Below are 26,283 nucleotides of genomic sequence, written 5' to 3'. Positions count from 1 at the left end.
AAAAAGGGAACTGTGATTTTTTTTTTTTTTTTTTTTTTACCTAATAAACATGAATCAGTAGCCTACAGTGGGTCAGGTAATAAGTTCAGTGGGTCAGGTAATAAGTTTAGTGCTGAAACAAAACAAAAGGTAAGTCAAACACAAATGCCCAGGTGGGCAAGGCTGAGGGGAGTGAAGTGAGCACCTGGGCATGATGAGGATGATAAAGAGTGGAAAATGTTGTACCTATTGTGGCGAGCACAGGCCCTGTTCTAAACAGGCAGCAGATACAGGTTCCCAGTGATGCTGTCCTATGAGGACGAAGGCTGAAAAATAGCAGGCCTTAGGATTTTTCAACCGAGGCTAGAAATGCGTCTTTAATTAAAAAATCTCCTATATCCGAGTGCTTGCAACTAATTTAAATTTTTTAAAAATCGTATGAGAAAAGTAATTCCACACATCAGTGATCAAGGTTCAGACTCTGGGAAGTGAATATGTGACCTCTGCATTTTCCTTTATCCCACCTGTTGGTATTGAGGGTCTTCAAAACTCATACCAGGTCTGTCTCCTTCCCTTTGTCTGCATATCCCCCCTCCCCAGGTGATCTCATCTGGTCCCATAGTTATAAATACCACTTATGTGCTGATGATTCCAAAACATTCTTGCATTATACTTCTTCCTTAGCATGAAACTAGTAAACTCATCTTCCTGTTGGTCCTATACTGAATGACAAATAACTAACTTGAGTCCTCTGTCCCTTGCCCAAATTTGTTCTCCCAGTCTTTCTCAATTTAGTTTATGCCTCCATCATCCATTCTTTGGTTCATGCCAAACTCTAGCAGCTGAGCTTGATGTGTCTGTTTCCTTTAATTCTTACATCCAATCTATCAGTAATTGCTGCCATTTCTTCCTTCACCTTTTTTTTTTTTTTTCAAATTGGTTCATCTCCATCCTTTTCCACTGCTACCATCCTGGTCCCTGCCACCATGATTTCTCACCTGAACTCTCAAGATCCTCCTAAAAGGTAGCCTAGCCTTTACTCTTGGCGCCCCGTAATCCATTATTCACATGGACTTTTATAAATGTAAATCATGTTATGTCACCCCTTGCTCAAACCTTTTAAACATTTTCAAATGATTTTGGAATAAAGTCTGAACTCTGTACTCTGGACCACTTATAAAGTACTGTGGTCTCCCTCCTGTCAACTCTCTGAAAGCACAGCCTCCACTCTGATAGGCTGCAGTCTCTTGGGCTTCTTTCGGTTTGAAAGCCCAAGGCCTGATAGCCTATTCCAATCTCAGAGAATTTGCATTTTCTACTTTTTCTACCTGGAATGCTCTGCCTCTGGTTTTTGATATGACTCTCTCCCACTCATTATTCAGATCTCTGACTGATGTCCTTGCTTAGAGAGCACCTCCACACTAGTCCTCAATGGCGAATGAACGCCATTGAGCTCACTGCCCCCTCAGTACCCTTTTACAGTCTTTTTTCCCTTAAAAACACTTTCTTTTTCTTTTTTTTTTTTTGAGCCCAAGTCTCACTCTATCACCCAGCTGGAGTTCAGTGGCGCAATACTGGCTCACTGCAATCTCTGTCTCCTGGGTTCAAGCGATTATCCTGCCTCAGCCTCCCAAGCAGCTGGGGCTACAGGCATGAGACACCAGGTCTGGCTAATTTTTGAATTTTTAGTAGAGACGGGGTTTTGCCATGTTGGCCAGGCTGGTCTTGAACTCCTGACTCAAGTGATCTGCTATCCTTGGCCTCCCAAAGTGCTGAGATTATAGATGTGAGCCACTGTGCCTTGCCAAAAAGAGCTTTTATATTTATTATTTATATGCACATTTGTTTTCATTTATTTATTCAATTATGTACGTTAGCCAAATAATGAGTTATAAGAAAAAAGGTCGAAGTTCAAGAAGCTTTAGTTTGGAACACACTTTGATTTTAATATATTGTGGGAAGTCTATAAGATGCTGTTACTATATGCATCTTTTAGAATAAGGTATTCTGTTTGTAGAGAAACATTTAAAGGAAGCATTAACTATCTAATCAGCTTTTCAGTACTTCGATACTTTAAGCTATTAAGACCCTTTGTTAATGACTGTGATAAAAGTCAAAGCAAAATGAGGATATAAATATAATCATATGCAGATTTTTGCAGATTTAAAGCCTGACAGCATAATTGACAACATTTTTCAAGATAAAGTAAGAAGTAATTGTTCATAACCCATATAATACTGGAGAAGAAAATTTGAAAATTTAAAACTTTATAATTTACCTCTCTGTGCTGAAGAAACCAAAAAAGAAAAAAAAAAGAGAACAAAAAGCCTTGTATAAAAGTGTTCATTATTTTTTGCTAGCAATATTATTAGTCATAGATAATCATGAAATCATTCTGAACAAATATAGTCATCTACAAAGAAAATATATTTGTGTCATATATCTTGTAATGTGTAAAGGCTACATTACACATATCTTTGACTTACATGTCTTTCCTTTCACCTGCTCTTTCTCTACCCTTCAGTAACTCTGAGCCAAAAAGACAAACGTAATTTCCAATGCTTTCCAGGAACAAGCTAAAGCAGGGAGGGAAGTAACATTTCAAATAGAATCAGCTAGAAGTGGAAATCTCCTCCCTTCAAGGGTATATTTTCAAAGCGTTTTTAATTTGAACTTTCAATCCCTCTTTAGAAATAAGATAGGACTCTTTGTTCCTACTTTTTTACTGAATCTCCATTCTTGACTGTAGTAAAATGCTTCTTGTTTTAACATACTTCATTCGTTTTATACATGATGGATTACGGCCTTTCTGGGTTTTCCAAATCCAAAATGTCTGTTTTTCTTTCGAGTAGACAGTGTTTGGAAAAGGTAGGCAGAATTCTTATTTAACTTATTTTGTTCAATACACTCCACAGCACAATCCCCAAGCATGTAAAAAATTACTCCACCCACCTTAGATGTGGTGACTAGTCACTGACTAACAGTGAAGTCAAGTAACCAACATGTTGAATTAAACCAAGATTAAAATGGTACCATTTGTACCGACTACTTGATAATCATTCTTGAAGGCAGACAAGTCTAGGGCTAGTGTACTGTAACAACACAAAATACACAAAATATTTTTGAAGCAATTTTATTTTGAATAATTTCCTATGTTTTTAATGTTTTCATTGGAAATAAGAATATTTCTTTTAAAAAGATTTCATTTCTCCCCTAGATACTATTAGTGTGATAACCTCTTGATTGAATATTTTAAATTATTAGCATTTTGGTGTTTGTATTCGAACACTCTTCTAAGATGGTAATTTTCCACTTTTCACTTAAAATAAAGAACATAATCAATAAATAATCTAAAGCTATTATTTATTGATATTTGGTAAAATCAGAGCATCATCATGTTGAAATCACTGTAACACTAAGCCATTAAGCTATAGTTAGTCCTTTAGCTGAGTCAAGGTTTTTGCAGAGCTGCAACCAAAGAGAAAGGCTTCACTATTTAATGGAGTTTTCTTGGTATTTGGGAGAGTTTCCAAATAATCATTGGCTTCACACATACTATGCTGATTACAGCACAAAGGATGACACAGGGAAAGCAATGTCTGTTTAGTATGAATTTGTTGCTACCTGCAAAGATTATTCAATATAAGCTTTTATACCTGGAAATATTATAGAACTATATTGCTTTAATAGTTCACAGAATAATATAGAATTCAGCATTCTAGATTTTTCAATATCAAGTTTAGAAATATTCTTAAGATGTATTTTATGAGTTCAGCTCTATTAAGTGATTAAACATTTAATGGATATGGTTCAAAGTTCTAAATAGTAAGCTCTTTTAGTTTGGTAACTAATTACTCTTTTCTCTACATTTGCACCTTCATTTGACACTTATTTTATTTTTTCTTGCTTGCTTGTTGCCTTGATAATATTGTCAGTAAGCACACTGAAGAGATGGTTTATATTTCCACGGAGAATAACCCAGTGTTTTGCATGGAGATGGCCAATGTTCAGCAAACGGCTGAATTCTGTTTTCTCAAAAGGACACACAAATGCAAAGAAGACTAGGACATGGGCTAGCAATTATGCATACTGACAGAAGCAAAGTTGGTAAGAAAATATGTATTTCTGTTACCATGATTAATAGCTCTTTATTCTTAGTAATGACTGTCTCTTTCACTAGACTATAAGCTGTTGAAGGCAGACACTGTATGTTTTGTCGTCATATTCCTAATGCTTCCACATAAGTGCCTAACACATTTGTTGAATAAATAAGCTGTCTATGAGTGTATATGCATGGATGCAATATATGAGTATTTTTACATATGTATGTATATTCCTACATATATACTTTTGCTCTTTACTTTTAAGCTTATTTATTATATTAATATGGTGATATTCTAAGTTTGATCAAATGACAAGCCTATGTTTAATGCAGTAGGTTCTTATTATCATTTTTGGCTTCATGCCCTCTGGTAAATTGGTAAGAAATTTTAGATTTAGTTATCTAATATGGATGGTGTGCTAATTTTTATAATTCCATGATGGAATTCTCTGATGTTTTATAGCTATTAGTTTTTAGACAGAATTATTAACTCTCTCTCTCTCTCTCTCTCTCTCTCTCTCTCTCTATATATATATATATATATATATATATATATATATTCACATATTTCCCCCTGTGATTTATAAAATATTTGTAGATATTTTTCCTGGTATTTGTAGGTTTTGCATTGGTGACTGCAAATAAGATATTCTGCCTCAAAAAGACAAAAATAAATTGAATTAACTTTTCCAAACAGACTCAGAGAGTTCAAACAAGTTTTAGGTGGGAGAGAGAAAATTAAGACTAACTAACACGTATCCAGTTCTTCCATTAAACTTTGGCTCTGCAGATGGTTTGTGATCATACATTATTAAATTCATCTCCTCCTTGTGATACATTCTGTACCACCAAATCCCAACTCTGCAGTTATTACATAAGGAACAGGATAGCACTGCAGTGACCAAACGTAAATCCAATACTCTTCAAAGCTACATACATGCATGAGGAAGATTGCTGCAACCTGGCTTTGGTGGACTCTCATGGAGTATCAGATGCTGCGTGTTATGTGGGAGCCATGCACAAGACCAAACAAAATTTGCTACCCAAATTCATAATTCTCATGTTCATCTGCTGCTTCTCATTCCATGAATTGAAAATATTTCCCTGGGATTTGGAAAGGCTGAACCAAAACTTGATTAGAAAAAATAACTGGATGGATTTTGGTCCTGGATTTATTTAGCAAACATGTATTGATCACCTACTATGTGCCAGTTATTGGGTTTATGTGACTCGGATACATCAGACAAAGATTCCTGCCTTCGCGAAGCTGTTCAATATTCTTGTAGTAGCGACAGATGACAAACAATTACATAAAAATAAGTAGAGTATACAGCCATTGCTACAGAGAGAAAGAAAAGAAGGGTGAGAGAAATTAGGATACCAGCGGGGGACAGATTGCAGTAGTCAGGATGACTTCATTAAAAAGGTGAGAAATGAGCCCAGACTTGACGAAAAGGAAGGGGTTAGCCAGATAAATGGACTTTTATCAGCCAGGTAGCCTGGGACAAGCAATGCAAAGCTCTGAGTCTTGATTTCTTCATTCGTGAATTGGAAGATTGGTCTAGACCATCTCTACCAAAATCCTTTTAAGTTCTTAAACTGTGTGAACTATGATTTAGCTGATGCCAACATTACGGAGTGAAAGCAGTCATCTAGCTAATGTTCATTAAGTGAACACAATGTGTCACGTGCTGCTAAATGCCAGTGATGTCACAGCATTCAACAAATGCTCATTATCGTAGTGACAATTTAGAAGTATCTCATTACATTCTTCATTCATTTGCTCACTCACTTAATCAACAAACATATATTAAGTACCCACTATGTGCCTGGCACTGCTCTATAGTTAGAGTTAGTTACAAAGCTGAGAGACAATCTAATGAGGGAGGGAGGCATGTTAGCAGGAAGCCCATGTGAGGACTGAGCCAGATTTGAAGAAGGGAAGGTGGGTTCAGGACACACAGCAGGAGGAGGAACAGTGTAAGCTGAGAGAGGAGTGTGCACTTCTGCCAGAGGTTCTGGATAGACATTATTTTTTTTTTTTACTTACAGACACAAACTTGTGGCAATTTCTTCTTTAAGCAAATCTACTTGTTTTATTTGTTGACAAAAGTGACCATTACTTTTACTTATTAAATAGAAGGACACGGTTTTCATTTCTGGGACTTCCTCTTGTTCTTCCTTACAAAAATTTAAAGTAGTGGATCTGTGCTCACATAGTAAGTACATTAAGGGAAAATATTATTTATGCTTAGAAAGCTTTAGTTTCTACCAGGAAAGTAAAAATGGTCAGATAACGTTTAATGTGACTGGGGAGCCTAGGCGCGGTGGCTCACGCCTATAATTCTAACACTTTGAGAGGCTGAAGTGGGCTGATCACCTGAGGTCAGGAGTTACCAGCCTGGTCAACATTGCAAAACCCCGTCACTATTGAAAATACAAAACTTAGCAGGGCTTGGTGGCAGGCAACTGTAATCCCAGCTACTTAGGAGGCTGAGGTATCAGAGTCGCTTGAACCTGGGAGGCGGAGGTTGCAGTGAGCCCAGATTGAGCCATTGTACTCCAGCCTGGGTGAGAGAGCAAGACTCCATCTCAAAAAATTAAAATTAAAATAGAAATAATATGAATGGGGAAATTTTAAATTGTGAAATTAAAGAAGGCAAAGAAAAGAACTTATAAAATGTTTACTTTATTAGAACTAAGGTGATGATATGGTTCTGTTAACAAATGTACTTCGAAAAGCATGAATTTTTTTGACCAGTATTTGTAGTCTGTTTTCTATTTAAAAATCAATTTTCCATAACAGGGAGGAAGAAATAAACGTAATGATAACAACCACCTGGATAAGTATTGGCTCTTGGGAACCAGGCACTGTACTAAACACTTTCCACATATTTTCTCATTTAATTCTCACAAAGCTCTACAGAATAAGCAGGCATTAGGCCCAATTTTACAGAAGGGGTAACTGGGATTTGGAGAGATTAAGTAAATTTTCCAAGGTCTAAGCTAGCTAGTGGCATTACAGGAAAGGCTCAAACTTGTCATCAGAAGACATCTGCTTGAACACCAGATGCAGGAAGCACTGACTCTGACCTTGATGAAGTCAAGCAGTTACGTGTTCATCTATTTTGCTTTGTATATTGGTTAATGGGCAAATGGTCATAACATTTCTCTGTTATCTGTAAATGTCTTCTAAAAAGTTGTGTTTTAAAGAGTGTATTCTTTCTCTGAAATTTTACTGGTAGTTGAAAGACTACACAAAGTTTTTGGACCTGATACAAATATTATAAATATTATTCTTTCTGTGTGATTTGATACTCCATATAAAACTCTTCCTAATGGTCTCAAGTTTCAAAGGATTTAAAAGTAAAGTAGCCACATTGTGACATGAGGAACAAAATCCATTCGTTTAGAGTATAGAGAGGGTATTAACAGTGGCCCCTCTTCCTGTAGAAGTATTTGAGAAGATAACTATTGCCTACATTGAGGACAGTATGTTGTATACAAGCTAATATCTTGATTGCATATTTTTAGTAGACTTTTTGGACAAATGAAATTTGCTTTCCTGTATGACCAAATCATTTCAATGAAAAATGAAAGGAAATGGATTAGTGCATGTGAACTTTTTATCTAAAGCTAAGTCTTTTTCCATGGGAAGCTGGGAGAGATTTCTTTTTCATTACCAGAGAAATGTTTTTCACTAGAAACACTTTGCATAGGGATTTACACTTGCTATTTTCTTTCCTGGTCATCTGCCTTTTTTTCCCTTCTCTCTCTCTCTCTCTCTCTTTTTAATATCCAGATTAAACTTTTTTTGTGTGTCTATATCTCTATTAAACCTCTCCCAACAAAATTATGAGGAGGCCTTCAGAAAAATAATTAACTGACTCATACACATGGAACTCAAAAATGTATCATTAAAATGTTGAGTATCTGTATCAAGGCAGCCAAGAAGAATTTGAGGATGATTTGCGCTATTTTTCCAATATTGTTCAGACCTTGGGAATTTGGTATCTATAAAATAGAAATTTAATCAAAAATGGGAGAGAGTAAGGCCGGGCGCGGTGGCTCAAGCCTGTAATCCCAGCACTTTGGGAGGCCGAGACGGGCGGATCACGAGGTCAGGAGACCGAGACCATCCTGGCTAATATGGTGAAACCCCGTCTCTACTAAAAAATACAAAAAACTAGCCGGGCGAGGTGGCGGGCGCCTGTAGTCCCAGCTACTCGGGAGGCTGAGGCGGGAGAATGGTGTAAACCCGGGAGGCGGAGCTTGCAGTGAGCTGAGATCCGGCCACTGCACTCTAGCCTGGGCGACAGAGCGAGACTCCATCTCAAAAAAAAAAAAAAAAAAAAAATGGGAGAGAGTAAAGATGTTTTTACACTAACGTGAATTTTCAACTATTTTCTGTCACTAACAGAAGCTCATACTGCTTATCAGTACCATTCAAGAATCTGAGATTGAGATAGCTAATTTAATCATCTGACTAAATTCTTCAAAAAATTTGTGAGGATTTCAGCTCCCTAAAATTCCTTCTGGCTATGTTTGATAAATAAAAGTTTTAAATATAAGAAAATATGCAGTATTTCAAGTAAGCAACGAAGCAAGTAAGTAATCTGCTTTGTTGATTCTTGTGCTATCTGATTTATTTTTGCATTGTAAAAGACAACTGGAATTATGGAAGGTCACTTGGAAGCAGTTTCTCTGAAGAACTATGGGATTTGAAAATTCAATCTGAATGCTATCACAAAAAATTGTTGGGAAAAAAGTAATGAGAGCAGGTATTTGGTTTATGGGCATAATATCATAATCCTATGACTCAAATCACATTTCAGCATTAAATTTCCACAAGCCAAATAGAGTTCTATTACTTGAAAGCTCTTTAGCAACTCTTCGAGGCAAGCCTGCACTTTCTAAGAATATGAATTTACAATTAAAATGAAGTGGACTATCAAGCCTTTTTAAAAATGTGGACAGTGTATGCAAATAATCTGGATGATCCTGATATTCTGAGTCAGAAATCCCTTTGCACTAAATTTCAACAGAGGAGATGGGAATGGAAAGGCTGGAGTAATGGAAGCTTTCCTGCCTGAGATAACTTGACTATGACTTATAGGAGTAATTTTCAAATGTTAGTACATTTTAAAAATACTGGTCTCATACTCTGAGTGCAATTTTGATTAAATGGTTTGTACACAGTTTATAATACACCCTTGGTATCTGTCATCTAATAACGTGAAACCTCGGCTTAAGTTTCTATTGCATTGGATATAAAACTGGTATTATTAATAATGACTAAGTATTACTATTTTGGCTGAATTGAATTCTGTCACTAGAAGGTAAAAGGGTATTATTTCTTATTAGAAATTTATACGTGTAAATATCATATGGTCTTTGGGAAACAGCTCTGATTCTACAGTATATCACAGAAACAGCTGAGTCAGCAGCTTGCAGAGTAAAATTTATGATTACAATTTCTTTTCTCAGTTCAACAGAGAAAAAAATAAAGCTGTTGAAAGCAAACACAACTAAAAGAGATGTGTCTAAAATAGCTGGACATAGACAAATTCAGAATTCTATTTTGGTAGTCATAATACGTACAGGAAAATACTTCTAGACAGATTTACAGTATTATTTGACCTTCACAAGTAATACTTTTCACAGTGAATGCAGTTTACTGAGGCTACGCTTTTGACCTTGAAGATATAACTTAGAGTTTTATGTCTTTTGGCAAACTTATCATGCCTCTGGTACCCCAATTGAATTTATCTAAAATTGTCATCATCTGCTTAAACTGTTAAGTTCTATAATCCCTTTTTAAATTATTCAGCATCCAAGGGCAAGGAGAGAACTGTTCCTCTTATTGCATAAGTCTCAGCTTTTTTAATGCAGGATGTCCCTCATCTGAAGCTGGGACCGAGGAAATAGCTGCATTGTACTGCAGCCTCAAATCTTGCTACAGCTCTCAGGCTTAGGATTCAGCTGAGCTGAACAGAAATGTGGAGGGGCAATGTATTGGTCTATAGGAGCTAAAGCTTTACTGAAGCAGATTATAAGAGGGTAAAGTGCTTTTTCCTGGACAATAGCTTGTCTAATTTTCATTTTATTTATACTGTTTCTCTTAATGATTAAACAGTTACTGTAACAGAATGACCTTATATCTTTTTATTTCCTAATTACTCTCTCTGACTTGCATTTAAATGAACTTTATGCCCTCCATTTTACTTGAAGGTAGCAACTGCACTTGACAGCCTTGAACGATTACACCAACTCACTGCAGCTGGACATTCTTAAGCTACTCAACTTTAATTGTCCCCAATTCTTAACTCTACTGTAATGCAATAGTGCTCAAAAGCCAGGGAACACGTTTGCCAATTGGCAGAAAGGGAAAGAAAAAGCCAATGCAGCAGAACTAAAATTAAGAAACACTAGCCCAGCATCTCAACTCTAAGTAACTTGAAATTAATTAGGCTTTGATAAGAGAAGCTGTGTTTCCTTACCTTGGATGTGAATAACTCTGTCATGATCCAGAGTGTAGTTGTCTGAAAGATGATCAGCCCAGCAGATTGAAATCAGCACCAGAAGAAGTAGACTCTTCATCTTTATAGCCCAAAGAATCTTCTTCACTGCGAGAGCATCACATATAAAGAGGCTTGTGAGATTTGGAGCCCTTTGGAGTGTTGCACTGCACAACTTATTACCGCCTTATCATCATAGAAATGGTCTGTAAAAATATTTAACCCAATCTGTTCAGAAAGTTACTGTAGCTGCCTTTGAGAGCTGAAGACGACAGCTTTGAACAGTTCCAGCTACCATCATGCAGCCAGAGTCCAAATAGTGTTTAACTCTATCTTTGCAGAACTGTAAATCTAGAAATTTAAAACACTGTAGTTTTGATACAGAGAATTACACCAAGTAACAAAGAGATGTGGCAAAAACATAAACAGACCCTTAAAAAATTTAAGCCTCTGAATTTGCAACACAAGTTAATAAAACAGCAATGTGTTATGTCTCTATATGAGTATTTATCACTTGGTCTAATTAGAAATTGAATCTGAAGCCAGGGCAGATAATATTTGCATGAAACTTGACATCATCATTCATTTTACATGTGGCTTCCTAAGCAGGTTAGACTTGCTTGTTCCAAATAGAAAAGAGGACAAAAAAAAAGTGCCCGATTAAGCAGAAGCAGCACATTTGTTACAGATTCACTTACCATCTTAAATACTGCTTAGGTCTATGGTGAATAGTTGACAATTATGAACAAACTAGGTTAGAGTTGTGCATGCTACCACTGCAGTCATCCTGATTGATTTTTCATTCATTTCAACCTAAAATGCTGACGCACCAACTTAGAGTGTCAGGTAGGGTCTCTGCAGTGAGCAGAGCCACGGTTGCAGGGAACGTCGCTGCCAGCCTCCCAGGGCAATTAGGCAAATGAAAAGCTGAAACAGACAGGGAGGCACAGCTCTGGTCCTAAGTGAAAGAGGCAGAGCCATCACTCGCCTGTCCTTTATTGAAAGACTGATGTCTTAAAAGGGGACATAACCTCTTCCCTCCCAAAAGTTTGTCATTGGAAGGACCAAAAGTGATTCTAATTGATACGAACCTTATAACCTTTGCAGTATTTGGCCAGGCAAGAATTTCAGTGGAGCTTCTCTGTTTTAATGTGGAAGCCGACACGAAAATTAACAAAGACTTTCTTTTTCTCTCATGCACACAGCAGCCTTAACAATACTGGCTATTTTTAAAACTGAAATTGCACAGTACTGGCTTCTCACACTAATTTGTTTTTTCCAAGAAAGCCTGACTCCCTGGAATACTTACTAAAGAGCTCTGAGTCTGTTCCTGGAGGTCCTTGTAGGAGAGCCTCTACTCCAGAACCTAATTCACTTATTCACAGAAGTTCCCCAAGTCTCTTCTGAGACTGAAACACATCTCTGCATTTTCCCCTGTGAAGATTTGCACTACTGTGAAGCTGATGGCTTTAGTCTTTCACGCTTGCTTTAAATCCTTTCTTTTTCTTCATTATATCACAGAAAGAAGATGGTAGATAAGCAAACAAATTTTGAAATTTTTTTTGTCCAGGAAACCAAGAATGTTACCTTCAAAATTCTACCTGATTTACTAATCTTATTTTCAGAAGTTCACTTTCTTTTTCCTCTAAGAACTTTTTTGAAATGCTTATTTTTTTTGTTGGTGGTGGTGGTTTGTAGTCACTAACTTTTGTCCAAAAAATTACAGTTTAAAATATTACCTATTTTCAGCCCAGGATTGTGCTTTGGGTGAACAAATATAAAGGTAGCCTTTTGGAATTTGGAATATAATTGAGATAACTGTGAACACAAATATGAAACAATAGACAAACAGTACTAGAGGTGTGATGTGCTGTCTGCTTGTTTATAGGAATCAGAGAAGGTGGCACTGTGGAGGAGAGGGTATAAAGAAGGTGTATAATTTAACAATCAAACACAGGAGACATTCTAGATGAAGAGTCAAAATGAGCAAAAGTGGAGAGCTTGCTAAATTAATGTTCACATTAGTGTGGTCATGTATAGTGTAATTTATAGGAAGGTGCATATGATACACACACTAGGTTAGAGTTGTGCATCCTACCACTGCAGCCACCCTGAATTTCATTCATTTAAAAAAAATGACACATCTGTCTATATATCTCCTTTATTTCCATACCATAGTATTTAAAATTATACTACTAAGGGTTCATTCCAATGCGTTAAAGTACTGACTATCCAACAACCTAATTTAAAATTACAAACATCTTGAGTGCTTGTGAGGGAGTACGGGGAATAAACAATGATAAAAACACTTTTCATGGAATGTCTACTGCTCGCCAGCACTATGGGCAGCATTTTGTCTGCAATGGCTCATGGATTCCTTAAAACAATAATGTGAGACAAATATTTCCATTTCTTGGGATACAAGCAGTAATCTTGCTAGAAGGTACACATCTAGTAAGTGGCAAAGTCTGTATTTGCCTTCAGGCAAATTTAATTTATTATTTCTTTTGTTGCCAGTTTAAATTCAAGCTTTTAAACTTACAACTACTATGATCTTAAAACTCTGACTTGTGCTGTGTATGAACATAAACATTTTTCCAAGGCTTACATATTGAGAAGGCAGTCAGGTGGTATTTTTCTTAACATGATTTGCCCTGCCTCATTAATTATAACACTCTGGTACCGTAAAAAAGTCTTGGTGGTTCACATGTGTGCACACATATACAGAGATACACAGAAAGATAGATACATACCATCTTTGAAAAATTCAAGTACATTGGACATGTGCAGTAATTTGTGATTAGAGGCCTCTATCAGTGAATACTTTGGAATACCCTGTGCTGGCATCAATGCAATCCAGGGAGGTGAGAATGGAAATTATCTTTGCTACCCTGGCAAGCACAACAACCATCTCACCAGTAGGCAGGAAACTAGAGAAGTATACTTTAGGGTCACAGTCTTCAGGTGTCTGAGCCATCAGATATACAAAACAAGGTTTTGCACACCAGACTGAGGTCATTGAGGTCAAGGGCTGTGCCAGGGGCCTGTGTGCTGGTCCCAGTATAAAAGGACAGCTCAGGCATAGTAGGTGGTCATGTGAGTGAATAAATCCGAGTCCTACTTATTTGCATTTTGTAATCATGCCTCCTCTCAATGTCTAGGTATGTTAGGTAAACATTTGCAAGTTTTGATATGAGCTAAAATTTAGACAGTCTGGGAGACTTTTACACAACCAGCTATTATCAACTCCTGAATGAGTGCTCTCAGTTCACCTGCAATCCACATATTGAAGGTCTCCTTTCACAGCCTTACAAACCTTGATGCTCAAGCAGCCAGCTTCAAGATGAATCCAAACTGAAATGTCTATGTTCATAGTCAAAGACAGATGATAGGAATGTAATTTTACAGTCCTGCTTTCTTGATAATCAAACCATGATTTGGAAGCAATATACCTTATCCAATGTGAAAGAGTAATAGTTTGATAGAAATGCAGACATACTAATATCAACAGTCTAATACCAAGATGGTCAACTGCTATTTCTTAAGTGTCTACTACATGATCATTATCATGATCGTATTAGGTAATGTGGAGATAAAACCAAATGAAAGGCATGTGTGCTACTTCATGTGCCTTGAGAGCTAACACTACATATTTCCTGAACTGCTATTTCTCAGAAAAACTCAATTGAGGTAGGTATGTTGTTAGACACATTTTGCAGTTCTAGAAGTGGAGTCTTAGGGTGGTGAGGTACACAGCATGTACAGCAAGGAGCTGGTAATCTGGGCAATGTGACCCCAGAGACGCATTCTCAACTACCATTATCATTGTCCCGGGTCCCTTGATGAGTGCTGTCGGCTCTCTCCTAGCCAGTCTTGCAACCCCTTTAATGCTTCTTGCAAGCTTGAATTTTCCTTGTCATATTGCATAGTTCTGTGACAGTTCAAGCTACCAAGTCAGCTTAAAAGCTTTTCTGATGCCATGGACTGGATGTCCAGCCAAGACCTTTTCATTGTGGTGAGCTTTCAGTCTGGACATGGGCAGCCTGTTGTTCCCTTACCCTGGGCACGATCCTTTGGCAACCTGACAAGCTGGGAAAAATCATAGACCAGAAGGAAGAAAAGTGAGCTCTATTCCAGGTCTCACAACCAGTACATCAGGTCTCAATTTCTTCACCTACAAAATAGAAATAATGACAACATCTCTCTGGTTTTAAAGTATTCTTTAACAAGTATACAAATCACAAATACTAAGGTATTGTTATTAAATTGGTAAGGACTGCCTCAAACTTGATTGATGGTTATGGATAAATGTAAGAAAAATAGCAAATCAAGGACATCTCCATCTCAGAGACAGATGAAATCTTCCTATAAATCTGCTATTTGGAATGAGTTCAGGAGTCACTTCCCAGCAGCAGCAGCAGCACTTGGAAACTGGTAGAGAATGGAAATTCTTGGGCCCCTGATACACTGAATCAGAAACTCTGGGGGATGGTGCCCAGCCATCAGTATTTAGCAGTCTCCTTCCCCCTCAGTGATCCTGATGCATGTTCAAATTTGAGACCCACTGGTCTAAGTTTTTAAGATTACTCAGCGTTCTTCCTCTGGGTGTGGGCTTGAGCTTCTGAGACTTCCCAATTCTTGGAAATAACGCCATGCTTATGTTCATTTTTCCTCTCTCTACTTTTCCTCATTTTTCTTTTTATCTACAGTGTGTGTGCGTGTGTGTGTGTGTGTGTTTTGTAATTAAAAATGTTACTTTAAAACACTGGAAAAGAATGCATATAACATATTAGTCATTTTCTAAAAATAATAGGCAGGTGGCTGAGTGTTTTCCTTTTATTTTACAAACTCTTTATATTGTTGCTACATTTATAAGAATTAAGGCGAAAAATGTATAATCAGAACGATTCTCATCCACAAATGGTTAACAATTTAAACAATACATTTGTCATTATAAAATATTATTTGCCATGGTTTATTTCCTGTAAGGTTAGGATAATGTCATTTTACTGATGGTCTTGGAAATATCTAACACTGGCTGTGGACTTTGGATGACTTCAGCAGGACTGGCAGTGCAGGTCCCTCAAAGCATCACTCTGGGCCCACTGCTCTTCTCTGAAGCCAATACATTGCCCTTATGGGCTCAATTATCAACGGGTGGAAAGTGGGTAGAAATGGAATAGAAAAGCGGAAGAAGATAAAGGAGATTTTAAGAGAGGAGAATTAAGAGGAAGAAAAAGTCACTCAAAAATAAGAGGAAGGGCAATAAAAAAGTAGCAAATGAATAATAAATGGTGAATATTTGGCACACTGCCTCTAAGTTTGAAGAAATGAAATGTCACAACAAAATGAATACTGAACTACAATTCTCAGATCCAAGAACTTCTATGAACAATATTTGTTATGGAGTTTAATGTCGAGTTTTTCTTGCAAAGATTTGGCAGGGTATGGAGAAAAAGATTCAGTGGCAGAAACAGAAATGAGCAAATCAACCATAGACTTCCCAGTTTTTTATGGGAGCAACATATACCACCATATTTGAGTGATATAAGGACATATATTTCAGTTTAATATTTATTAGGCTTGCCAATGCCTGCAGTTACTGCTAAAGGAATCTCCAAGTATACCTTAGCCACTTGCATAGAAACTGCTTAGATTTAGAGCAAATCATTTAAAATGACTGCTTTTTGGAGTATCACTTAGCTGTGGATGTTTCCACAATTTACTTGTGGTTTCTTTTCTAATTAAAGATCTCAGAAATCTCACTTAATCATGAATTTGTAGCATGCGTATAAAACATGGGAGGCTGAACCTAGGATCCTTATGACTCAGAAACCTGCATTCTTAAATTTACAAATAATTTATATACCTTTTTCTCCTCCATGTTTTGAAATCAACCTATTTCTATCCTGTTTTCCCCCCAAATTTTCTATTCTCTTTCTAAGCTTTTTCTGTTTTACTTTCTTGCTTTTATTTATCCATTCATCACCTCCGAATCTTTCTCACCCACTGTTACATAATTTATTCTTTTCTCTTTTCCCTATATTTCATATTTATTACATTATTTGATATTTGATGTGGTCATAGGATTATTTATCATCGAACCAGGCACAGAGTAAGTAGGATAACTACTTACAACTATACTAGGAAAACAGTAACATGTAAATTGGAGCTATCCTGGGGAGCTGGGGAAATATGGCAATGGGTACAATGGAGGAAAGGTAAAATTTAGTTTCATTTCTTCATCTACCCCTTTTTAACTGTGTGACCCTTGAATAAGTGATGAAACTGCTTTAGGGTCAAGTATTTTTTATCTGTCAATTAAAAGAGTTGACGCCAAATGTTCAAGCTCCATGTTAGTTGTTATGATTATGATTTAATTTTTTCTTACTGGAGATATCAGATTGTATATTCTACTTATGTTGCATTTTAGGACTGTCCTCATCAGCAAATAAATTCATGGATTTTTAAAGGGATAATATCAATAATGCTTGTTTAAGTAGCAATTCAATTTACTTCCTGTTTTTGGCTGTTGCTCTTTGCTAGCTCTCTCTCAGAGAATATTGACAGAGTTTGAGACAAACTCAGCACCCTTTCGCCTAATCGAAGTGCATTTGCTCAGGCTGCTCACTGGCCCCTTAGAACCTGCTTTAGATAATCCTTGAGATGGAGTTAGACTTCTCCAAAACCAGCTTTGTAAGTGGATTCTGCAGTTGTTTTGTTTATTTATTGATTTTCTAAAACAAATATAAAAGTCCTATCTGAGCAAAAGCACATGTAGTATTTTGTGTTTATAATGTTCATGTCCACAGCCTTTAATCAAATATTTAGGATATATGGGGAAACTAGTACACATACATATTAATAAATGTAGGGACCACATATTTCTTGCCTCTGAGTAACTAAAAGTCTGGAATACCTATAGATAGTATTTAGCATGTTTCTGTAGGTATTCTCACTATCTACTAAAAAATTTTTCAGTTACATGAGATTTCATATAGGTTTTTATGGGCATGTGTTCCATAATTAATAGCCTGTTTCTGGACCAGATAGTAGAGGAAGTCAATAAATAAATATTAAGCAATACATTTTGATGATGATGGTAACATTAAAAGGAAATAAACCTCTTATCTTCCCCTGTGTTTATCTCTGGAAAACTGATCCTATTTTTTATGCCCTAAAATCATAATTTTGCCAAAGAACGCTAAAAACTAGACAACCAATATGAATATTACATTGTGAGGCTATTAAAAATGCATCCTTCATAGGCTGCAGAAGAAAACATCTATGTTCTATCATTATACATAAAGATCATCAAAAATAAAATTACCTCATGAACAATTCTTAAAAGACAATTAAATCTGTCAGAATATAAATAAGCAATGTTGCCACTTCTCATGCTAACTCATGATTTCTTTGTGGTTTAATATGCTAAATGCTACCATGGTATATTTGCTTTATAATAAATACTCTTTAATGGATATGCTTGTTAGACATACTCATATAGGAAATATATCATTTTATAGATTCACTCATTCTCTATTCTGTGATCAAAAATCTGATCAATAACAAAGCATTGTATTAAATAATATAAAGTTTGACCTTGAAAATATTTTTCTTAATGTGTAAAATCGAATGACTCATTACTATGATCAGTAATAGTAAATGAATTTTGAACATTGACAAGGAACTGGGCACTAAATTAAGAACTTTGCAAAGGTATACATGACTTATTCCCTAGTGAATTTGAATTTAAATAGAATGAACCTAAACAGAGGCATTTTAAATTGATCAGAAGGCCCCTTGTAACCAATTATGTATAATTTTGTCTAGAGCACTCTAAAGGAATGTTCTGGGAATTATCAACAGCTTAGATTGCTATCTTATTGTTTCTTATCAAGCACAAATAAAAAATGGACAAAAACAAAGCAACTCTCATTTAAAATTATTCTTTTACATCATTTTATTTTAATTAATTAATTAATTATTTGAGACAAGGTCTGTCTCTGTCACCAAGGCTGGAGTGCAATGGTGTGATCACAGCTCACTGCAACCTCGACCTCCTGGGCTCAAGTGATTCTTCCACCTCAGCTCTCCAAATAGCTGGGACCACAGTCACGTGCCACCGCACCAGGATAATTTTTTGACTTTTTGTAGGGAGGAGGTCTCGTTATTTGCCCACGCTATGCATCATTTGAAATATATAGAATAACTCTCCTCTTCATATTATAATGTACAAATAAAATTGAGAATTTTTAGGAAATTTAGAATTGGCCAGGCGCAATGGAGGAAATTTAGAATTTAGAATTTTTAGGACTGCTTTTAAATGTAGGTTATATAAAAATGAGTTTAGACTCTTGTACTCATATGCACACAACTAAATGAATACAAACCTCCTAGTTACAGGTTTTATAATTTGAAACAAGAGTTTTTAAAATAAGGTTTCTAGCACTAGGGTTTATACAGGTAGGAAATTGATCATTACATCAGTTTCAACTAAATGCATTTGAAAGTGTTTCTAGTTGAGCCAACAAAACAATATTTTAAGACTCAATTTCATTACAATTTTTAATCTCTTTAAAAGTTCAAAATTTCAACAGCTGCCAGTTAAACATTACATTAACATTGGATCTAAAAATACAACTGCAACACATCTACATGACAGCTTTGGTGCCATCACAAATGTGGCAGTAACAAGTTCTCTACATATTGCAAAAACACTAAGCTCACCACTGCATCCCATGTGTCATTCTAAAGTAGTTAATGAACAACAAGAATCAGGCAACTCACAGATATTTTAAATGATGACCAGACTCTGAGAAGGCATAGAAAGATTTTAAAATATGGGTCAATTCTGATTTTTGACTACATACAATGAAAAGTTTTAGGATCATTGATTTACTGTGGTACCTAGTTATACTAATTCATAATAAAAATAAAAATAATATATTAATAGTTTTTAGCAGCAGAAACGTCTATTCTCTCCAATGTACTTCATGCAGTCAGTCCTCATCTCTGTTGGCTGCCTCTTTTCATGTATCTTCCAAAATTCTTAAGAAAGTTTACTATTTGTCCTCATCCTACGTCAAAACATGACCTCATCAGAATTCAGTTCATTGGTTTATAAGTAACAAAGTGTGTTCCAGCCAAAAGGGCTGTGTCTACACAGCTCAAGAAAGGGAAAATACAATATCTTCCAATTAATTTAGCAAACATTGACAGCTAAGCTCATTAAATTGAGTTTCCAAATTGGTTTTGTGATGCAGGATATAGCTCAATAATTCATCCTAATAGGTTGTTAAATTATAGTGATCTTTGAAGGTGTTTTTCAAGCTTTTAAAACTAAATGATTCTCATTTACAGCTTCTTTGGCTGAGGAATTTGTTCATGCTGAAAACACATGAAATCATTTAACCAACTTTCTTCATAGGCATGGAATCTTAGCTAGAAACCACTACTCGAGACTTCAAAAATATCTATATAATTTGTAGCTTTCTTTTACGAAGAACAATGTCATTTAAAACTTTCGTGTAAGTACAAAAGCTTGCCATTGACTCTGAGCTAAATAATCATAGATGAGCAAAATACGTAACAATATGGGCACTATTGTCCTAAGAATGAGGGAAGCTGGGTATAAAAAGTCTCAGGTTTTACATTATTCTAAATATTACAAAATTATCAGCTCCACACCTTTCTCACAGATCCTCCCTTCCAACCTGGGCTCCAAATTCCCATCATCACAGTTACGAATACAAAGTTCCCCAAGGTTGTTTCCATTTCAAACGTGATCATGGTTTTGTGAAGTATTATAGCAGTGCGGGCAGTGTAGAGGTGGCAGGGTTCCTGGGTGAGTACTAACAAAGTTAAGAGGAAATGAGCAGCTACAAAGAACTAAGCTTCTCTCTTCCATAATTTTCATAGAAAGCAATGGTAGTGCCATGAGCAATTACATAAAAGACTCAGATTCTCATCAGTGTTGGACAAATGACAGTTGAGGATAATGTGCCTGCAGTTGAAGGTAATGTGACCTTTGAATAATCTCTTATACCTCATTAACTTTAGCAGATACACAGATACATTTAGATTTGGATGATGAAGTGTAATCCTAAAAATACAGAACCTGGAAAGCAAGGGAAGTGGTGACATTACGCACTTCAGAAAGGAACTGCTATTTAAAAATTGTAGATAAACCTCACATACACAGCTGCCAGTCATCACCCTCAGAGGTTAGTAATAACTAAACACCTCAAAATAAGTCTTAGTGAGCACAGTACTGCAAATACTGAGAGAATACTGACCATATAAATATCATGGGAAATATAACGTAGATCTGAGGTGGACTTCTAAAAGTGTGCATTCTCAGCAGGCAATTGTTTAAAAAACAGGCCCCCTACTGCCGAGAAGCAAACAGAAAAGGACAGGAACAAAACGAAGAGGGAGAAGCAGACTGCGGGGAGGAGGAGGGGGCAGAAGGAGGAGGAAGATAGCAACTGAAAAGAGGCCAAGGAGTAGTGTTCTTTAGTGCTAATGAACATCTGCGAAGAGACCAGCAGCATGGCCCCTGAGAATAGGAGCAATGACTTGAAGGATAGGCATTACAATAGGGGAAAAAACCCCACCAGATGTGCAAGTAAACAATCTGAGCATATCCAAAGAGAGAAATTCCAGCCTTATATATCTCGGGGGTGCCTAAATTATGTGCTGTGCCATATGAAGCTGTCATTCAAACAATTATCCATTGAGAATCCACCTCATACCTGGCAAGTAGAAATAAGGCTCAGCTTCAGATCCCAAAGCAGTTACCCTCAAGAGAGGCTGGGAAGCAATATAAAAGAACAGGGTGGCAAGTACATAGAGGCATAGTCAGGATACTACTACTGGAAAAAGAGGAGGGGCTCTCCAGCATGCAGTCGGAATGGTGTCCACTAAAACTGTGCAGAGGGGCAGACTCAGCAGGCACCTAACCCAGCCTGGCTGGCAGGGTATATAAACTGTTTCAGAAAGGTGATCGTTCAACTGTACTGAAAGACAAAGAGGAGATAGAGAAGAGGGGAAGGGATATTGCTGCTTAATCAAATGAACTGTGAGGGAGCTTGGCCTGCTTGTGTGACTGCACGGAGCTCGTGTAATTGGAGAGTGGGGTGATCATAGTAGAGTGGCTGGAGGTGAGATTGGACAGGGAGTCAGGGGCAAGACAAAAAAACCTTGAACATAAAATTAATGAGAACTTTCCCTAGTGCAATCAGGCCTTCTAACCAGTGGGACACCACTGCAGGTTACTTACCTTACCTTTACATACCTCATAAGAAGATATAACTGTGTACAAAGTACACAGTACAAAGAGGGATCTTCTCAATCTGCCATGCATACTCTGTTTACTAGGGAAGATGCATGTGGAACACACTTTTAAAAGACTTCCCATTTTTTACAGAAATAAAACGTAAATATTTCAAAATACAATGGGTTAGCCTTTAGCTACTAGATTCTCACTTATTTTTTAGTAAGGGCATACTAACATAACTATTGTTATAAATTCAATGATCAGTGTTATCATTTATACATCTAATACCCATTTTCATAATGGGTTATATCAAAAGATTGTCAAGCCACATACTTTAAAATGGTACTGGAAAAATGGTATGGGATTTGATAGCAGAAGCCAGCTCATTGTCTGCTTGTATAACTACTAGAATGCAAGCTCCAAGAAGGTAGAAACTATGTTTACCGCTATGTCCTCTGACACACAGTAGAAGCTCAGGGATGCTATGTATGCATCTGTGGCTTTGCACTGCACACTGCAGGATAGATGGAAGTCCACAGAACTATACAGTATACAACCTGCACAACCATATGCTGCAGACTTCTAGATATTGTTCAGTACACAACCTGTACAACCATATGCTGAAGACGTCTAGATATTAGACATCACACACACACACACACACACACACAAAACTTATTGACTAAATCATCCCATTTCATACAAATGTAAAAAAATCATTTGATTCTCAAACTATTAATGAAGCATCAAAAACAGTTTGACCCCATGCTAATGTTACAAAAGTGCAAACTTCCTGAGGACAAGGACCACATTTTATTAGTCTTTATACTCCTGGATTTATTAGTCCTAATCTTGAGTTTTCAGTGAGTGTTCAATGAATGAATAAGGAGACTGGCATTTCTGTAGTTCTAAATATAGCTGTATATGAGCGTGAACTAGAGGCAACTGGAGTTATATGAAGGATTTACTAAGGGAATTCATTTACTCCATTATTGGAGTTGATTGGTGTGACCTTTTCTCTCTTGTCAGTGCCTCAATCTGAACTTGTTAAGGGCAAATCTTCCACATATGTGCTGCTTATTTGAAGAGAATAATGTACTCCGATAGAAAAGGACGATTTTTGGCCAGGAGCATATGACTATCTATACTTTCTTGCAATTATTTCCACACAAGTTCTTGAAGTCTATTTGTAGGAGAACATAAAGCATATGGGCTTTTGATTTTCACCATCATTTCCTACTCCATTTCTCTACCCTGGCACACTGGAGATTATTTGAAATTGTATTATCACCAATGACAGAGCCAAAACAACAATTAGAGATATAAAATGTAGCAAAAAGAAAAAAAAAAAAAAAGGAAAGGTCAAGACTTGAGGCCAAATTACCAATCTCATTTCCTCCTACGTGCTAATTTAAAATTTGCTTAAGGATTGTCCCCTTTGATCCACTCCTGGCATAATTAGCCTACCTGTCTTAAAAAGAGAAAATTATGACAGGTAAAACAACGAACAGCTGTTGCTAGAGGTGAAAAGTTAGAAGAGGGAACAAGACCAGCCTGTCAAATAGAATCAGTTCTAGTGAGGCTTTCTGAATTCTGCTTGTCCTTTCTTGCCAGCCTTATGGAAACTTCCTTTGCCTTGGCTGAGAGACAAAAATAGTGAAATCCACATATGTTCATTATCTTAGTTGGCAATAGGAATAGCAACAATAAAGTAAGAAGGATCAATGTTGCTAGTTTTCAGATAGTACGTTCTAGTGATGAACTAATTCAGAGACAACCATGCCACCTCTTCATTCTGCTAATGCTGACTAAAAATGTTATACATCAAATTCAGTGCACACACACACACACACATGCCTCATCCCCTTCACTGTCCAGCCCCCAGCACCTGCCATCCACCTGCCATTTTGGAGACAGCAAGTGAATTTAGGGAAGTGCTCTAAATCTGCACTGCTGGGCCAATGGGTGGGAGTAGACAGTACAGCAGGTGGGGTGCAAAGTGACAGAAAACAAAAGAAGATCACTTAAATTTCAGGGAGTTCAAGAGCAGGATGAGGTTTATTTCCTCCACATCTGGAAGGGTGTGTTGTTTTTTCATTCCTGAATTTCATGGGAAGAATTTTCATTCTGTAAAAATGCCATTGCTAAAAATAAACAACAATAACAGCAGTTAATAGGTGGAACTGACTGTTTGAAAGTGAAGGTGACAGGTATTTTGGAATATAGAACAAAAGGAAATGACCTCAAAAATTACAAATATGTAAAACAAAACTGGTATAAGGAAGAGCAAGTGGTATTTATAAAGCAAACCCCTCCCCAAAACCCACAGGAAATAAGGAAAAGAAAACGATTCATTTAATTTCAGTGCTGGTGTAGTCAAAATCAATTTCTAAAAACTGCAAAAAATGGCAAATTTTCTCTCAGCATGCAGTGAATGGCCTAAGGACACATCTGCCATTCCTTTCATGGAGGAGAGTAAAGCAGTCTTCAGTTAGGAACCTCTTGACCACAATTTGCATTTTCTAGTGATAGTTTAGGAAGGTCTTTTCAAAATCAGCAAGAGAATAAATTTCTGTTTAGGCGTACGCATAAACAATATAAATAGCTACTTGCTGGCATCATATTCAAAACATTCATTCGACAATGTTTTAGGAGCAAGTACATAAAATGCAATCTGTGTCCTCAAATATTTCTCACTATTATAGCATCTAAACAAGGAATACCACTTTAAATCTCAATCTCAGCATTTGGTGTCACACTAATGTGATTAGATACTCAACTTTGCTAATTAGAATGCAACCTACTTGATGAGAGCAATGTCCACATTGTATTATTAATCCTTGTATCTCCAAAACATATGCTGAAAAAATTTCTTCATAACTATTTTGCAAGTTATATCTGTTAATTGTAATATTTTGACATATTCTATTCCTTCATTTATATATTGGGGGGAAAATGAGAGTATCAGGAAGATGGAATATCCCTTTGATTTTTGCTCTTTGGTGTTAAAATATTTAAATACTAGAAATGCATTTATATAGAACGTTCTGAGTTATTGTTCGTGTACTGAAACATCAAAAGGCTGTTTTTACTCTCTTGGTTTTCTTAAGATACAAGGCATTGGATAGACAAGAATTTCTATGACACAAAATAGGCCAACTGTGATGAGGTAAATTTGCTTTCACATCTGCCCATTGCTTCCTTTGTCTCAATCTCTGTCTTTTCTCTTTTTAGAACACTCTGATATCGAGGACTTTCTAGCTACTCGTGCATACACTTCCAGGATTTCTTGTCAGACCGAAGTGTTAGCTCCTTCCTGACCATCTCCCATTGAAACCATCATTTTCTTTGCCTTTAGTCTTCTGATACTCTCTTGCTTCTCCACTAATACCTTTGACTTAAAGGTTTATTTTCTGTAGTGTACATTTTAGTCATAGGGGAACTATTTTGTCCAAGGAGACATCCCAGTGATCACCGAGACACCATCCACTTTGGCTACCTCTCATGAGGCACCAGGCTCCACATATCCCGATGTAGCAGCAGAGCTCCTGCCATTCTCTATTTAGTTCTCTTCACATGTTAAACTTTTCAATACCCACAATAGATCTGGCATGAGCTGACTGGCATAGTCCCCACTTTAAGAAGTCCTCATTCTCAATCGTAAAATGAAGTTGCTTCAAAACACTAGCGTAATTGCCAAATCAAATTCTTTCCAATAATTAAATGCACATGAAAAGCAAATGGATGTTGACCTCTTTTGTGGGCATTCACAATTTTGGAAAATTTCCTGCGCTAGTATTTGCCAAATGCAGCTTTTGATTCTTTTTTTTTTTTTTTTTACTTAGGAGAATGGGTATTTGAGGAAAGCTTATTTAAATGGAAGACATTAATAGAGACTGAAGAGAGAAGACACAATAACTCTAGAAAACGATGCATTCAGGGCAACGGTGGACAGAAAAAGAACTCTTCTATCACCCCCTGCTATGTACAGTGAGAAAGAGCTACTAAAAATTCCTCTAATAAAGCCATAAACAAAGAAAACTAAACTGAAGACCATGTCAATATTCATTTGCCAACAAGGCCCATTTGGTCCATATTTGATGAGGCTGAGCAGAACCATGGGAACTTAAATTCAATGCTCGGTGTTGAGGCTTAAGTACAATTTGTAGTACATGCATTGTATTTGCATAGGCAAAATTCCATTTAGAATGAACTTGCCTGGAGGATTCACAAAGCCGACAATAGGCACATGGTCTACCTTATTTAAATTTACTCAGTTCATTGACCAACCAATCCCAAATATTAAGCTCCTGTTTGTAGGAAATTTCCATTTTTCATAAAATTATTTTGACTATTCTTCCTGTTCGGAATAGTAGGGCGAGGAGGGTTATGGATCAGTGGAT

At 36.7% G+C, this 26,283-nt stretch overlaps 1 protein-coding gene across 1 annotated transcript in view; it reads right to left on the bottom strand.

Annotated features, from left to right (window-relative positions):
• Positions 1–26,283, bottom strand: part of HAPLN1 (hyaluronan and proteoglycan link protein 1) — an 80,861-nt gene that overhangs the window by 23,381 nt on the left and 31,197 nt on the right. The window contains exon 2 of the mRNA XM_010385640.2: positions 10,582–10,707. Within this exon, the coding sequence (XP_010383942.1) occupies positions 10,582–10,681 (100 nt within the window). The 5' untranslated portion in view covers positions 10,682–10,707. The remainder of the gene's footprint in view (positions 1–10,581; positions 10,708–26,283) is intronic.

This window comes from Rhinopithecus roxellana, chromosome 3, assembly GCF_007565055.1.
Source record: "Rhinopithecus roxellana isolate Shanxi Qingling chromosome 3, ASM756505v1, whole genome shotgun sequence".
Taxonomy (NCBI): Eukaryota; Metazoa; Chordata; class Mammalia; order Primates; family Cercopithecidae; genus Rhinopithecus; species Rhinopithecus roxellana.
This window is presented reverse-complemented; position numbering and strand designations above follow the sequence as displayed.